This window comes from Phyllostomus hastatus, unplaced genomic scaffold (assembly GCF_019186645.2).
Source record: "Phyllostomus hastatus isolate PE091 unplaced genomic scaffold, TTU_PhHast_1.1 phas_contig_34, whole genome shotgun sequence".
Taxonomy (NCBI): Eukaryota; Metazoa; Chordata; class Mammalia; order Chiroptera; family Phyllostomidae; genus Phyllostomus; species Phyllostomus hastatus.
The window spans coordinates 24405263-24422707 of record NW_025333857.1 but is presented as its reverse complement, the minus strand read 5'-3'; the positions used below and the strand labels follow the sequence as shown (position 1 = coordinate 24422707).

The following is a 17445-nucleotide window of genomic DNA, read 5'->3' as shown; positions in this document are numbered from 1 at the left end:
GATAATAGTAGATAAAACCTCTGTTTCATGTACTCACAACTGTAAACCTACTTTTGTTCCACCTTGTGTTTAGAGGTAGAAAGTAGTTCCATTGGTTGTAGGAGCTGGGAGAAGGAGAGAATAGAGAACGACTGCTAATAGGTACAGTTTCTTATTGGAATGATAAAATACTTGTAGTGGTGATTATTGTACAACTTTGTGAATATACTAAAAATTAATAGATTATACTCTATAAAAATTTTAAATAGGCTTTTAAAAATTGATATTTAGTTTATCAGATATAATACATATGCAAAACTATATGACAATTGTGGAATAGAATTTCCTGAACACTGGTATAAGGAAATCTTGATACTATGTGATAATCTAGGGGAAAGATGAATTGTTTAACCAAATAAGCTTGGGAAATAATAATACATATTTTATTCTATTAAAGATTTATAGTGTATCTTAGCCCACTGAAGATTTCCCAAACATCTGTAATGAAGAAACTCATTCAACTTTAACACAGTATTTTTGAAGATAAATTGGTCTCCAGCCCTTTAAATTAAGTAAATAATCACCAGTTCTGTAGAGCTTAACTTTGGTATATCCAGTATGGAAACCACTAGCCACACGTTATTAAAATTTTTAATTTATTAAGAATTAAGTAAAAGAAAATCAGTTTCTTACACTAGCCACATTTCAAGTGCTCAGTAGTCACATATGATTAGTATGTACTATATGCTAGTTCAGATAAAAAAACATTTTTTTCATTGCAGAAAGTTTGATTGGACAGCCTTAGTATAGACATATAGTATGACATACAATCATAAGATATTTTCATTTACTCTTAGTACTCTACTTCTCATTATTATGGAGCATTTACAAAGAGAGAGTGTTGAGTGTTGATGCATGCCCCCCCCCCCCCATAAAGATATGTTGAAATTCCAACCCCTAGTACAGGAATGTGCTGTTATTTGGAAATAGGGTCTTTATGAAGGTCATCAACTTAAAATAAGGTCATTAGATTAGGCCCTAATTCAGTATGACATTACTGTTATCAACAGAGGGAATTTCTGTTTTCTGTGTTTCCATGCCTTATAAGGAAATACCTAATAGACTTTTTTAGGTGTACATGTATTTAAAAAGAGAAGTAGAGCTGTAATGAGTGAAATTGCCTTCTAGAAAAGATTGTTTTTTAGGTTTGATAGTTAACTAAGAACCTTTAAACATGGGATTTCTGCTATATACAGAGTGAAAGTGCTATTTATTAACATCTGTGCAAGATGTTCGTCACTAGACATGAGACTGAAAACTGATGGTTGTCTGCTTCACGTAAAAAGTTTAGCAATTTCATAAGCTCACATTACTGTACAATATTCTTTTATTTTAATTTGGGTCCAGAGCAAAAACCTCAGAATTCGGTATGTTTTCTGACTTCCAAATTAGAGGTTATTCATTTTTAGAAGTGAAAAGTTTATAAAATAGATAAATATTGGAATATTTAGAAGTGAAAAATTAGTAAACATACTGTGGTTTTAAATTACTGGTTAAATATTGTCACTCTGTTTAACTATTTACCTTTTTTACTTCAGTAAGGAAGTTGTTACTGCTGATTATAACAATAGAAACCAGTTTTTAATTTTTTTTTATTTTAATTGTTGTTCAAGTACAGTTTTCTGCCTTTTACTCCCATCCCAGCCCACACCCCCAGCACTCCCCACCTCCCTCCCGTTTCCACCCCCTCCTTGTTATTGCCCATGTGTCCTTTATACTCGTTCCTGTAAGCCCTTCCCCATTTCCCCTGAAATTCCCTCCCCTCTCCCCTCTGGACACAGTCAGCCTGTTCTCTATCTCAGTGTCTTTGGTTATATTTTCCTTGTTTGTTTGTTTTGTTGATTAGGTTCCTGTTAAAGGTGAGATCATATGGTATTTGTCTTTCACCGCCTGGCTTATTTCACTTAGCATAATGCTTTCCAGTTCCATCCATGCTGTTGCAAAGGGTAGGAGCTCCTTTCTTTCTGCTGCATAAAATTCCATTGTGTAAATGTACCATAGTTTTTTGATCCATTCATTTACTGATGGGCCCCTAGGTTGCTTCCAACATTTGGCTATTTTAAATTGTGCTGCTATGAACATTGGGATGCATAGGTTCTTTTGGATTGGTGTTTCAGGGTTCTTAGTATATAATCCTAGAAGTGGAATTGCTGGGTCAAAAGGCAGATCCATTTTTAGTTTTCTGAGAAAATTCTGTACTGTTTTCCATAGTGGTTGTACCAGTCTGCAATCCCACCAACAGTGCACTAGGGTTCCCTTTTCTCCATAACCTCTCCAACACTTGTTGTTTGTTGCTTTGTTTATGGTGGCCATTCTGACTGGTGTGAAGTGGTATCTCATTTTGGTTTTAACTTGCATCTCTCTGATAGCTAATGATACGGAGCATCTTTTCATGTGTCTCTGGATCCTCTGTATGTCCGCCTTGGAAAAGTGTCTGTTCAAGTCCTTTGCCCATTTTTAAATGGGGTTGCTTGTCATTTTAGAGTGGAGTTGTGTGAGTTCTTTATATATTTTGGAGATTAAACCCTTGTCTGAAGTATCGTTGGCAAATATGTTTTCCCACACAGTTGGTTCTCTTTTTATTTTAATACTGTTTTTTTTTTGAGCCGTGCAGAAGCTTTTTATTTTGATGAGTTGCCATTTGTTTATTCTTTCCTTTATGCCCCTTGCTCTAGGGGACATATCAGTGAAAATGTTGCTGCATGAAATATCTGAGATTTTCCTGCCTATGTTCTCCTCTAGGCCTTTAATGTTGTCATGGCTTATCTTTAAATCTTTTATCCACCTTGAATTTATTTTTGTGTATAGTGTAAGTTGGTGCGCATGTTTCATTTTTTTGCATGTAGCTGTCCAACCCTCCCAACACCATTTGTTTAAGAGGCTATTTTATGTTTCTCCATTTTATGTTTCTGCCCCCTTTGTCAAATATTAATTAACCATAGAGACTTGGGTTTATTTCTGGGCTCTCTGTTCTGTTCCATTGGTCCATGTGCCTGTTTTTAAGCCAGTACCAGGTTGTTTTGATTACAGTGGCCTTGTAATACAGTTTGATATCAAGTATTGTGAGCCCTCCTACTTTGCTCTTCTTTCTCAAAATTGCAGCAGCTATTCAGGGTCGTTTATGGTTCCATATACATTTTTGAAGTATTTGTTCTGTCTCTGTGAAATATGCCATTGGTAGTCAACAAAATATTGGCAAACCACATCCAACAATACATTAAAAAGATCATACACCATGACCAAGTGGGATTCCTTGCAGGGATGTAAGGATGGTACAATATTCACAAATTAATAAATGTAATACATCACATAAACAAAGGCAAAGACAAAAATCACATGATCATATCAATAGATGAGGAAAAAGCATTTGATAAAGTACAGTACCCATTTATGATAAAAACACTCAGCAAAGTGGGAATAGAGGGAGCATTCCTCAACATAAGAAAGGCCATATATGAGAGACCTATAGCCAACATCATACTCAATGGGCAAAAACTAAAATCTTTTCCACTAAGATCAGGAAGAAGACAAGGTTGTCCACTTTCACCACTTCTATTCAATATAGTATTGGAAGTTTTAGCCACAGTGATCAGATAAGAAAAGGAAATAAAAGGCATCCAAATCGGAAAGGAGGAAACAAAACTGTCATTGTTTACAGATGGCATGATAGTGTACATAGAAAATCCTATAGACTCTGCAAAAAACTGCTCAACCTAATAAATGAATTTGGCAAAACAGTGGGATCCAAAGTCAATATCCAGAAATCAAAGGCATTTTTTATACCAACAATGAAACAGGAGTAGCAGAAATCAAGAAAAAAATCCCATATGATATAGCAACAAGAAAAATAAAATACCTAGGAATAAACCTAACCAAGGAGGTAAAAGACCTGTCCTGTACACAGAAAACTATACAACACTGAAGAAAGAAATCAAGTAGGACACAAACAAATGGAAACATATACTGTGTTCATGGATCGGAAAAATTGACATCATCAAAATGTCCATACTACCTAAAGCAATGTATAGATTCAACGCAATACCTATTAAAGTACCAATGGCATTATTTCACAGAAATAGAAACCTGTTTTAAAAGTTCTCTTTCTGATTGAATTGGTTCATGTTGTCTCCTTGGTCATTAACATTAAAAACAATTTTTTTTAAATTTACTGATTTTTAGGGAGGGAGAGAAGGAGAGAAAGAGAAACTAATTTGCTGTTTTTCTTATTCATACATTCATTGGTTGACTCTTTTATATACCGTGATCAGGGATGGAACCTGCAACCTTGGTATATTGAAACTAAGCTCCGACTAACTGTACCAGGCCAGAAAAAAACAATCTTTCAAATAGGAAAATAATATAAAAATTATAAAAAATAAATGTAAAACAATTTGCCTTGTATCTAATATTCATGTATTTTAGTTGCTAAGCAAATTACAACTCTTTTGTTGTTTTTGTCTTTCTGTCCCTGTCTTCTGTCAGAGTTGAGGTTTCTTTTCTAGGCTTTCACAAGATTCTAAATAGTTCTGCCTAAGTGTTTTTCTTTAATGAATTCTTCAGAAAACCATCCAAGATAATTTGTTGTAACCTTTTTAAACAGCTTTCCAAAGATATAATGGACAGAATGTAAATTATACATGTATACAAAATAAATTTGATTAGATTTGACATGTATACATGCATCAAATCATCACTGTAATCATGATAATGACCCCGTGACCCCTGAGGTTTCCTCCTGCCTTTTTGTAGTTATTTCCCCCTGACCTTGGATCTCTAGGAACTCATCTGCTTGCTTTCACCCATCATAAATTGATGTACATTTTCTAGAATTTTATGTAAATGGAATCATATAGCATGTTCTTATTTTTTGTTCTGCATCTTTCACTTAGCATAATTATAAAGAAGAAATTAAGGTGCTACAGTATTATTAACGAAAGTACAGATCTCACTGAGATTTTCTCCATTTTTTCTAGTGATCTTTTTTTTTGGTCTAGTTACTTCTTAGTCTCTTGCATTCTGTAACAGTTCTTTTGTTTTTCCTTGTCTTTTATGATCTTGATCCTTTTGAAGAGTACTGATCAGTTATTTTGTAGAATTTATCAGCTTGGGTTTATTTGATTTTCTCATGAATGGAATAAGCTTATGGATTTGGTAAAAAATACCACAAAACGTTGTGTCCTTAGTATGTTATATCAAATAGTTTATGATGTTTGCTTATATTGTTATTGGTGATAATTTACCTTGGTTACTTGGTGGGTTGGTGTCTGGCAGGTTTCTCTACTGTGAAGTTACTATCTTTCCTTGGTAATTAAAGGGTGACCTGGGGGCGGGGTGGTATACTGTACATATTCTGTTTTTCCTAAAACTTGCTCACTGATTTTAGTATCCAACACTTGATCTTGTTTGCAGCTGTTATATGGTGTTCACCTAATGATTCTCTATGTCCCTTTTTCTTCTACATTAATTGAAATTTAATGAGAGAGAGAGAGAGATGTCCTTTTCATTCAGTTATTTATATCAGTATGGTTTTATAGATACTTATATGCTAAAAATCCAATATTATAATTTTTTGTTTGATTTTTCTACTTTTAAAAATTGACAGTTTATTTCCTTTCTGAGTTTTAAAGATTCGTTGTATGTTCTTGATAACACATCATTAATGCAGATACATGTATTTCTATTTATTTTTAGTAGTGTCTTTTGAAGAGAAATACTTAATTTTCATGAGGACCAATTTATTAATTGAAGTTTTTCTTTGGGAAAATGAGTTTTAATGTCTTATCTGTGAAGTCTTTGCCTAGCCTCAGGCCACAAAAGAATTTCTCCTATATTCCTGAACTTTCATGGATCAGATTTTATACAAAGGTCTAAAATATCTTGTGAATTAATATTTTCAAAAGGCACAAAATATGGATCAAAGTTCTTTTTTCTTCATATAGCTAGCCACTTGTTTCAGAATCATTTGTTGAAAAGTGATCCTCCCTCCTCTGAATTGACTTTCACTTCTCTATTTGTGGACTGTAGTCTGTCTGTCTTTTGCCGATACCACTTTCTTTATTACTATAACTTTGTATTGGGTTGGCCAAAATGTCCATGTGGTTTTTTTCATACAAAAAAGAAAAACACCATATTTTTAATTTCACTAGTAACTTTATTGATTTGGATAGTCTGAGTGCGTCGGCTACCTCCTGCATGGTATAACATTGTTTGTTCTCAGTTAATGTCTCAGTTTGATTGCCATCAACTTCAACTGGTCTGCGTGACCACAAAGCATCATCCAGCAATAAATCTCCAGCATGAAACCTCACAAACCACTTTTGACAGTTTGATCAGTCACAGCACCTTCTCCTTACACTGTACAAATTTTTTCTTGCATTTCAGTTGTGTTTTTATCTTTCTTGAAATAATAAAGCACAATGTGCCAAAAAATGTTGCCTATTTCCATCTTCAATATTAAAATGGTTACACAAAAATTCACCAATTTTGATGTGCTTTTTTAAATGCATGGTGATATGACAGCTGTCACAATACAACCTAACAACATTGTTTCTGATGACATTAAGGACAACTAGGTGCTTACTAGGAGCCATCTTAAGGAAAACAAATGAACTTTTTGGCTAACCCAATTATAGCTCTTAAAGTCAGGTAGTGTAAAGTCCTCTAATGAAGTTGTTTTAAAAAGTTGTTTTGCTGTTCTAATTTCCCTTTCAGACTTGGGTTTCTTTTCTGGATTGTTAAAATAAATCCCCAGTGGTTTCCCCAATTATATTTTTCTTGTCTTTATAGGTTGCAAATATTTTTAAGGAAAGTACCAAAACTTTATTGATAATATTACAACTAAGCTTTAAGAAACTACCCTGTGTCAAGTTTTGGTGTAATAGTAAAGAATATTTACCATTGTTTTAAAAGTCCAGCTGTAAATCTGTGTAAGACTGGAGTTTCTTCATATACTTCAATTAAAACAGCATGTCACAAAAGACTGAATGTTGAAGTAGATCTGAGAATCAACTTCATAGTCTTTTATAGTAGATTCTACAGTGGTTTGTGAAATAGTTGCACTGTCTCTTTTTCTTTTTTGTTTTAGTACTAGAGTTATTTAAAAATATATTTATGTTAACATACAAAAGGCTTTTTCTAAGTTTTATTGTGATACACTTGATATGAGATTTTGCCCTTTTTAAAAGTATTTTCAAATATTTTACCATTTCACTTTTTGATACTATGAATTTGTCTGTTTCAGATACCTCAAATAAGTGGAATCATGTATTATTTCTCCTGTGTAAATGACTTATTTTACTTAGTGAAATGTAAATGTCCGCAAGATTTCTCCTTGTGACTGCATATCGTAGGACTTCTTTCATTTTAAAAGCTGAATAGTAAGTGTTCTATTGTATGGACACACCACATAAACTTTATCCATTTACCTGGAAATGTACATTTGAGTGGTTGCCATATCTTGGTGGTTGTGAATAGCACTGTAATGAATATATGAGTGCTAATATCTCTTCCAGATACTTACTTGAATTCTTCAGATGAATGTTCAGAAGAAGGATTACTGTATCGTATGGTAGTTCTATTTTCAATTTTTTGAGTAACCTCTGTTTTCCGTATTGACTGCACTGTGTTACATTTCCAGCAGCAGTGTGCAGGTGTTGCAGTGTCTTCACATCCTCACCGACACGTGTTGTCTTTTGGATTTTGATAATGGTCATCCTGATAGGTGTGAGGTGACATCTCATTGTGGTTTTGATTTCCATTTCCATGGTGATTAGTGATATTGAACATTTTTTTCGTATATCTGTCAGCCATTTGTATGTCTTCTTTGGAGAAAATTCTATTTGTGATCAGTCTTTTTTTTTTTAATCCTCACCCAAGGATATGTTTATTGATTTTGGGGAGAGGGGAAGGGGGAGAGACAGGGAAAAATTGATGTGGGAGAGAAACGTCATCAGTTGCCTCTGGTATGTGCCCTGACCAGCAATTGAACCCATGTCCTTGGCCTATATATTGGAATGACACTCTAACCAACTAAGCTACTGAGCAGGGCTTTACCTTTCATTTTTGAAGGACAGTTTTGCTGAATGTAATATTCTTGCTTGGCAGCTTTTCTTTCAGCACTTTGAGTTTCTGCTGAGAAATCCACATATAGTCTCATGAGGGTTACCTTGTACATGATAAGTTGCCTTTTTCTTCTGTTTTCAAAAATAATTCTGTTTGCTTTTACTTTAGACAGTTTTTAATTTCTCTCTGTGGATTTCTTTCAGTTCCTTTTTTCGGGCTGCTTTGGGCTTCTTGGATGTAGATGTCCATTTCCATTTTCAGTCATGATTTCTTTGTATAAGCTTTCTGGTCATTTCTTTCCCTCATCTCTTCTATGTATATGTTGGTCTGCTTGTTGGTGTTTCATAGTCCCTTAAAATTTCTTCACTCTTTTTTTTTCTCTTGTGATTAAATAATTTCAGATGGCCTGTCTTAGTTTACTGACCTTTCTTATGCTTGATCTAGTTTTTTGTTGAACTCTGTGAATTTTTATTATTTCAGTTGTTATGTTCTTTAGCTCTATGATTTCTGTTTGTTACTTTTTAATATTTTCTATCTCTTTGTTGAAATTCACTTTGTTCAACCATAGTTCTCCTGACCTTAATGAGCATCTTTCTGGTGGTTATTTTGAATTACCTGTCTGGTAAATCATATATCTCTGTTTTTATCAGGATTTGTTATTGGAGATTTATTTCCTTTGGTTGGAAGACTTACTTGTGCTTTAATCTTATTAACTCTGTTGGTTACTGTGCTAGACAGAGCAGCCACCTCTCCCCGTCTTCACGAACTGGTCTCATATTAGAAGACTCCCACCAGTCAGCTGGCCAGAGATTTCTGATGGCCTCTCAGACTTCATGTTAGTCCAACGTGCTTCCTTTGTTCATTGCAGTCCCTAGGGTCTGGGGTATGCTGAATTCCCTCAGTGCACTTCAGTGAGTGAGACTGAAATTGTTCATCAGGCAGTCTGTTTTGAAAAGTTGGCTCTAACTCTTTCCCTCCCAGGGGAATAAACTCAGAGCTCGGGTTTATTTCTGCTTGCTCTGTGCCGAGTTGGGAGAGGGGTTATGATGCCCCAAACCTTTGTCTCTGTTTTCACTAGCTTCTTGGTGACCAGATTTGCCAGTTCTATTCAATAACCTGTGAATGGCAAGGCGGAGCTCCCCGCTTTGGGCAGCCCCCAGAAAAATTTGGGCATTGGAGCTATGGACTAACTTGCTCCCCAGGGAGAAGTTGGGAGCTGGTGTTTATTGTCCACTTGCAGTGTGCTAAGTCAGTGGGGAGGGGCTATGGCAACTGCCTGCCTAAATCTCTATTTCTTTTCTCCCTTAGTTTCCAGACAGCAGCACTCTTGAGACAAGTATTACAGAAGCCATTCCTTTGGGTAACTCCCATAGAAGTTTGTGCATTAGATATGTAGACCATCTCTTTCTTTGCCCAGGAAAGAGCTGTGAACTGGAATCTTTCCTCTCTTCTTTCTGTGCTGAGCTGTGGGGAGAAGCTGTGGTGACTGTTCAGTTCAAGCCACTATCTCTGTTCTCCTCCAGGTGGCTACATTATGCTAGTTCTGTCAGTCTTCCAAGACTGGCAAGACAGAAGCCAATCCTCTGGGGAAGCTTCTGTGGAAAGGTTGGGGCATTGGATATTCAGCTCACTTCTTTTGTTCCTTGGGGATTAGCTGGGAACGGGAGGATTTTCATGGTACTGAATGGGGGTAGGAATGCTGGTGAAAGAGTGTCCTGAATCTCACTACCAGGTGTGATGAGTCTAATTTCACATTCATCCAGCATTCAGTTATCTTTCAATGAGTTTCTGGATTACTCAGAAGCAGAATTTTTTTCTGTGAATTGTTGCTGAATCTGTGTTTGTGTGTGTGTGGGTCTATTCCTGTTTTGCCATCTTCCTTTATGTCCCTCCTCCCAAGGTACTTGTTTTTCATTTTTAGTTGATATTTGTGAAGTATAAATAACTCATGTCAAGCAGTTTTGTTTTTATTTATTCTTTAAGCAGTTTTATTTTTATTTTTTCCAATATGCATGTACTGTTTTGGTGTCCAAGGAAACCAGCCTAAGGCTTAGCTCTCTTCATTGTCTCCCAGGGTATACTTGTTAAAGAGATACTCTGCCATACCAGTTTCAGGGGCCCCCAACCTGTGCAAGTTGGTTATGTGATCACCCAGTTCTTTGATGGATTTCTCTTGCTAATTCAGGTAGTGAGTCTCAACGAAGTCATATAAACGAGGGTCATTTTTGTCAGTGGCCAGTTTGTGCAAGTCCAGTAGTGACTGATTCATACTTTTTTCCAAGTGTAATGTGCATACTGCATTGCATTCAGCCCATTCTCCCAGTCGTCTGGTCAGGTTTCTTGATACCCTGAAGAAAGATTTGGCCACCTCCTTGGTTCTGGATTTTCATCAGTTTCTCAGCATGTTCTCTTTCATGAGATTGGTGAAGAAAATATTTGGCAAAAATTCTTCAAAGCCACATCACTGTGGTCAAAGTACTAAGACATGGACAAGTAGACATAGGAAGTGTAGAGCTCCAGGTTGATCTGGTGGTTGATGGCAGACTCCAAGTCCTGGTGGTAGTTCTGGTGGACCTGTGAGGTGGATGCAATTGTCATGATGGGTGGCTCATGAGAGCCGGCTTCACAGCACCGGACCAGTGACAGGGGCCATGGGATGGTCAGAAGGTGCTGTAAAGACGTAGCGAAAGTCTGGACCTGGGCGGCTGGCTGGAATGGGGGTTAAGTACTGGTTCTGTCCAAGCAGTTTTGAAGCAGGAAATCACAGTGGCTCACAGCAAAGACTGTGCCAAGCAGTTTTAATGTGTTGTATTGTTAGCATCTTAGAAACTTTTGTATTTCATTCTTAGAAATTAAAGAAAGCTTTTAAGAGAATGGCTTATTAACTTTGGATAACAGTGTTTTAACTGGTTATTCTGAGGTTAAAAGTAAAAGAAGCTATTCATAAAAACTGCATTTTGATTGTAAATTAGCGATGTTGTTAGCAATTCCAGACTACTCTATGTATATAGTAGGGTAGAACAAAGAACAAAATTAATGATAAGAAATGATACCCAGGTTTCTCACTGTCAGTAAAAGAAGTTTACAAGTAAGTAAGGGAGAAGACAAGGGTGAATTGCCATGTACTTGATTATAGTCACATGGGTTTCTGTGTATAAAACATGTATATATAGAGACTTCCAGTCAAGATGGTGGCATAGGCAGACATGGCTGACCTCTTCACACAACCATAATTAAAATATGGAACAACCATCACTTAGAACCATCAGAAATGAAATTGAATAGAAGCCTGACAAATATGAAATTAAAGAAACCACCACTACTGAGACTGGTAGGAGGGATGTAGATGTGGAATAGGCTGGTTCCTCACCCACATGTGGTGGATAAAAATTTGGGGAGATATCTTGGGACAAGGAGTCATGACCCTACACCCAAGGAGTCCCCAAGCCCAGGGTTCCAGTGCGAGGAAAGTAAGTCCCCACAACTTCTGGCTGCAAAAACCGTTGGGGATTGAGTCGGTGGAAGAAACTGCAGGAACTGCAACCAGTTCCTGTTAAAGAACCTACACACAGACTCACCTACTCAGTTTCACTCCCTCTGAGCTCCGGGACTGGAGTACCAGCTTGAAAAGCACCAGTAGTATACAGGGAGAAACTGAAGTATCTGGCATCAAGGTGAGCAGAGGCCATAGTTTCTTTTCTAAAGCATCTGCCCACAGAGCCAGCAAGCTGGTGCCATATCTGAGACTCCATCAAGCTGGCTAATACTATTTGACCTGCCTTGGAGATCCCCAGAGACTCTACCCCACCCAACTTACTGGCCTACCTAAGCTGCTTTTCCATATGAATGGCTGGTCTTGGCTCCTGCCTCAAAACTTTGTAAATCCTATCAAACAAGCAATAGCTGGCTTCAGTGAGCCCCAGGCCTGGCATTGGCAGAAGCCAGCCTAGATTCACAGCTTGGGTTTGCCTAGAGATCTCCAAGCCCAGCACAAGTAGCAAGAAACACAGATTGCTTTATAGCTCAGGCAGGGAGGCCCTGGGCAAAGCACAGGTGGGAGCTGACCTTAGCCTGCACCACCTGGGAAACACCAGGGCCCGTGTACCCAGTGGACAGCCAAAGACCACTTCGAGTACCACCACCCTACCCCTGCATAGCTGATCCTTCACAGAGGGTGGAGGTTGGTGGTAAGTGGTCACAGCCAGTCCTTACAGGTTATTGGCCTGGGTAAATCCCTCCCATTGATCTGCCAACAGCAATCAAGGCTCAACTACAAAAGGAGAGTGTACTTGGTCCACATGAGGGGCACACCTCAAGTACATAGCTTGGGTGATAGGGGAGGCTGTGCCACTGGACCCTACAGGACACTTTCTATATTAGGCTATACTACCAAGACAAAGAGTCAAAGCAGCTTACCTAATATACAGAAACAAACACAGGGAGGCTGCCAAAAGGAGGGGACAAAGAAACATGGCCCAAACGAAAGAACAGATCAAAACTCCAGAAGAAGAGCTAGACAGAATGGAGATAAGCAATCTATCAGATGCAATGTTCAAAACACTGCCTATATGGATGGTCAAGGAACTTAGTGAGGACCTCAGCAGCATAAAAAAGATGCATTCAGAGACGGAGGATACACTAACTGAAATAAAGAACAATGAAACGACAGTAGAGTGGATGAAGTGCAGAATCAAATCAATAATTTGGAACATATGGAAGTAAAAAGCAACCAATCAGAACAACAAGAAGAAAAAAGAATCTTCCCCTGAAAAATGAGGATAGTATATAAACAGCCTCTGGTATAAACAACTTCAAGAGGACCAACATTTGCATGATAGGGGTGCCAAATGGAGAAGAACAAGAAATTGGAACTCTATTTGAAAAAATAATAAAGGAAAACTTCCTTAATTTTCTGAAGGAAATAGATATGCAAGTCCAGGAAGCACAGAGTCCCACATGAGACTGCAAAGAGGCCTACTCCAAGACACATCATAATTAAGATGCCAAAGGTTAAAGATAAAGAGAGAACATTTAAAGCAGCCAGAGAAAAGCAGTTAATTACCTACAGGGAGTTCCCATAAGACTCAGCTGATTTCTCAGAAGAAACTGCAGGCTAGAAGGGATTGACAAGAAATATTCAAAGTCATAAGAAGTGGGGACCTACAGCCAAGATTGCTCTACTCAGCATAGCCATCATTTAGAATTGAAGGGTACAAAAAGAGCTTCCTAGATAAGAAAAAAACTAAAGGTGTTCATCATCACCAAACCATTATTGTATGGAATGCTAAAGGGGGTTATTTAAGAAAAAGAAGATCAAAACTATGAACAATGAAGTGGCAATAAATACAAATCTGTCAACAACTGAATCTAAAAAAACAAACTAAGCAAACAAGAATAACAAGAACAGAGTCATGGATGCAAGGAACGTTTGATGGTTGCGAGATGGGAGGGAATAGTGGGAGAGTGGGTGAGGGGATTAAGAAGTACAAAGAGGTAGTTACAGAATAGCCATGGGGATATAAAATACAGTATAGGAAATGGAGTAGCCAAAGTCTTGATATGCATGACCCATGGACATGAACAATGGTGGGGATATTGCCTGAGGCAGTGGTGGGTGCTGTATGGGGGGCAAAGGGGAAAATGTCAGGACAACTTCAATAGCATAATCAATAAAATATAATTAAAACATGTATATATAGAAAGAAGTATAAGGTATATGTGTATATATGGGTTAGTATTGGTACACGTGTTTACCACTGTGTTTTCTGAGAGGACCAAGAAGCTAGAAGTAGTGATACCACCTTAGCAACAAGGAACTTATTTCCACATGTTGTTTTCAAACACTGTTCTCTAATAAAAAGAAAGTAGAGTCTCTGGGAAAAAGGGCTGATTCTGGGGCAAGGGCAGAGAAAGTCCAAGATGACCTGTGGATCCTTCTTGTGTGCTCAAAGGTAGATGTCCCTTATTCCAACACCAGTTGTTAAAAAGATCATCCAGTGTCTATTGCGTTGCCTTTTTCCTTTATTAAAGGCCAGTTGACTATATTTACATGGATGTGTTTCTGGGCTCTCTATTCTGTTCCATTGATGTGTTTTTCTTTTTCTTTTTTGCCAGTACCACATTGTCTTCATTACTTTATCTTTATAGTAGGTCTTGAAGTTGGGTAATGTCAGTTGTCTGACTTAGTTTCATACCTTCAATATTGCATTGGCCATTTTGTATATTTTGCTTCTCCATATAAACTTTAGAATCACTCTGCTGATATCTCTAAAATAACTCACTGTGGTTTTGTTTGGGGTTGTGTTGACTCTAGATTAAGTTGGGAAGAACTGGTATCTTGACAATGTTGTTGAGTCTTCCTATCCGTGAACTTGAAATATATTTCCATTTATTTCTTTTTTGATTTTGTTCATCAGAATTTAGTAGTTTTCCTCATAGATCTTGTACATATTGCTAGTGCAAATGGTATTGTACTTTTAATTTTGAATTCTACTTGTTCATTGCTGTTAAGTAGGAAAGCAGTTGATTTTTATATATTAACATTGTATCCTGCAACCTTGCTATCATCACGTATTATTTCCGTGAGTTTTTTTCACTGTTGTTGGTTCTTTCAGATTTTCTTCATAGGCAGTCATGTCATCTATGAACAAAACAGGTTCCTCCCTCCCTTCCTCCCTCCCTCCCTCCCTTCCTTCCTTCCCAGTGTGTATTTCTTTTATTTCTTTTTTTTTGGGGGGGGTCTTATTGCATTAGCTAGCATTTCCAGTGTGATTTTGAAAAAGAGTAGTGAGAGGAAATGTTCTTAACTTGTGATTTTAGCAGGGAAGCTAGTTTCTTACCAATGAGTATGATGTTAACTGTAGGTTATTTGTAGATATTCTTTGTACAGTTGAGGAAGTTCCCCTCTATTCCTAGTGTGCTGAGAGTTTGTATCATGAACGAATATTGGATTTTGTCTAATTAATTTTCTGTAGCTATTGATAGGATCGTGTGATTTTATCTTATTCTGTTGATGTGATGGATTACATTAATTGATATTCCAATGTTGATCCCCCTTTGCATACCTGAAATAAATCCCATTTGTTCATATTATAATTCTTTTTATACATTGTTGGATTAGATTTGCTAATATTTTGTTGAGAAATTTTGCGGCTATGTTTATGGGTAGTATTGGACTGTTGTTTTACTTTTTTGTAATGTCTTTGTCTGGTTTCAATATTTGAATGAATGATGCTGCCTCTCCATAGAAAGAGTTAGGAAGTATTCTCTGTGTTTTAGTCTTCTGGAAGATACTGTTACAGAATTTGTCCCTTAAATTTCTTCCTTAAATATGTGGTAGAATTCACCATTGAACACACCAAGGCCTGTTTTTTTTCTGTTTTTTTTTATAGTTATTAATTATTGATTCAGTTTCTTTAACAGATATTGGCTTATTCACATAATCTGTTTATTTTGGTTATTTTTAGTTGATTTGCTTGGATAATTTAAGCTAACGTTTTAATATCAGATTGTTATATTTTATTATACTGTTCGAGTCACTAAAAAACTTCTGAGTACTCCATGACAAATTATCTTAAATTTGTTTGTTTATATTCTTATGAGACATTAATACAACACAACTGTCTTTTTCCAGCCTAGTGTGTTAATTGTAACCTACAAAGAACCTGCAAAGTCATCTTCTCAGTTTGGATCCTACAAGCAAGCTGAATGGAGACCAGACAGTGCAATGATAGCTGTGTCAGTAAGTAGATTTTTCTTTTGCAATCATTACATTGCATTTAAACTTGAATCTCTTAGGTGACTTCCTTTCAGTCTTTAAAACCCATTAGCGTTTATATTCTGTGATTAAAAATTGCTGAACCAAATCTTCTATTCAGGTTATTTTTACTATACTTTTTTCACTACTTCTCCATTTCTAAATGTGGTGCCCATATCCTTTTCTTTTATTCTTCTCACTTTCCTGTTTTGTCCTTGAAATCTATTTAATCCAGATTTTTAAAGCTTTTTTCTATATTCATACAGTACTCCCAAACTTAACATAAGTCCTGCCCTCCATTCCCAAGGATGTCTCACAAAAATGATAAACTGCGTTTATGTCATACTAATTCTCACCTGCATTTGGATCTATTTCTGCATTCTTTTTCCATTAACGTTCTTAGATCTGGTTAATTTTACCTTTTCAGTTTATATTTTGTCACTGTCATCTCTTGAACTGTCATTATTACCTAATTTTAATAAGCATAATGTGTATGGTTTAACATTTACTGAGCACTTCTTAACATCAGTATATCTAGTAATATAACTAGTTTATATGGATCATCTCATTTAATTTTTAAGTCAACACTTTGAAGTAGATACAATTATCTTTCATGGTAAATAAATATATTGAAACTCTGATAAAATAAGTTTTATCCAAAGTTACGCAGATGGTGTGTATCAAAGAGAAGGAATTTAAACTCAGGTACTCAGATTCTATTTACTGTACTCTTAACTACTACACTAACTTATCTCTCTGTTATCTGTCCTTTTCTAGTTCATGCTTTATAATGCTGACTGGGTCAGTCATCTGAAAATGATCCACATGGTCAAATATATTAAGTAGTTTCTCTTCCCACAGTAGGGGTCTTGCAGACTGCCAGCTACACACCAGATCTACCCTGCTTCCTGTTTGTGTATGAACCATGAGCTAAGAATAGTTTTATGTATGTAAATGATTGAAAAAATCAAAGAGGGATAATGTATTTGGCAATTGAAAATTATGTGAAATTTAAATTTCATAGTTTATAAATAAACAGAGCATGAGAATGCTAATTTATTTATACATTGTCTGTGGCAGCTTTTAAGCTGCAGTAGCTGACTTGAGTAGTTCTGACAGTGACACTGGTACTTCTACTCTTCTCTCCTGCTCAGTACACTGTAACTTCAGTGTTTCAAGTGCTGTGCGTGTCTGCATCTTGTGACATTTTACATTACTTTTATGATTAGTGCATACCTCTAATGTCAGAAGAAGGGAAAAATAGATTTTGGTGTGTGGATTATTTTGATATTGAATTAGATTGCAAAATACTATGTTTATTATACAGTGACACTGTAGCGAAGCCAAAAGAATATAGTTGACGCTATCCAACCTAGTACTTAGTTAAGTACTAATCACAGTATTTCCAACACATTGAAATTAATAGTTAGAAAAATTAGAAAATTTAAAAGGAAATATATCATTGTACCAGAAATTCTTCACAGAGATGAAAAGTGCAACTAAAGTAAGTTTGCTTGGTTCTTGATGGAGTGACAAATGTTACAGCACTGCTCAGTTTTTCATTAAGTCATCAGGGCAGAGTATGAAAT

General features: G+C 36.5%; 1 protein-coding gene across 4 annotated transcripts in view; it reads left to right on the top strand.

Moving 5' to 3' along the window:
- Nucleotides 1-17445, top strand: part of RIC1 (RIC1 homolog, RAB6A GEF complex partner 1) — a 128397-nt gene that overhangs the window by 30478 nt on the left and 80474 nt on the right. For all 4 annotated transcript variants that reach the window (XM_045840299.1, XM_045840298.1, XM_045840300.1 and 1 more), the window contains exon 2: nt 15734-15841. In XM_045840299.1, the coding sequence (XP_045696255.1) occupies nt 15734-15841 (108 nt within the window). The remainder of the gene's footprint in view (nt 1-15733; nt 15842-17445) is intronic.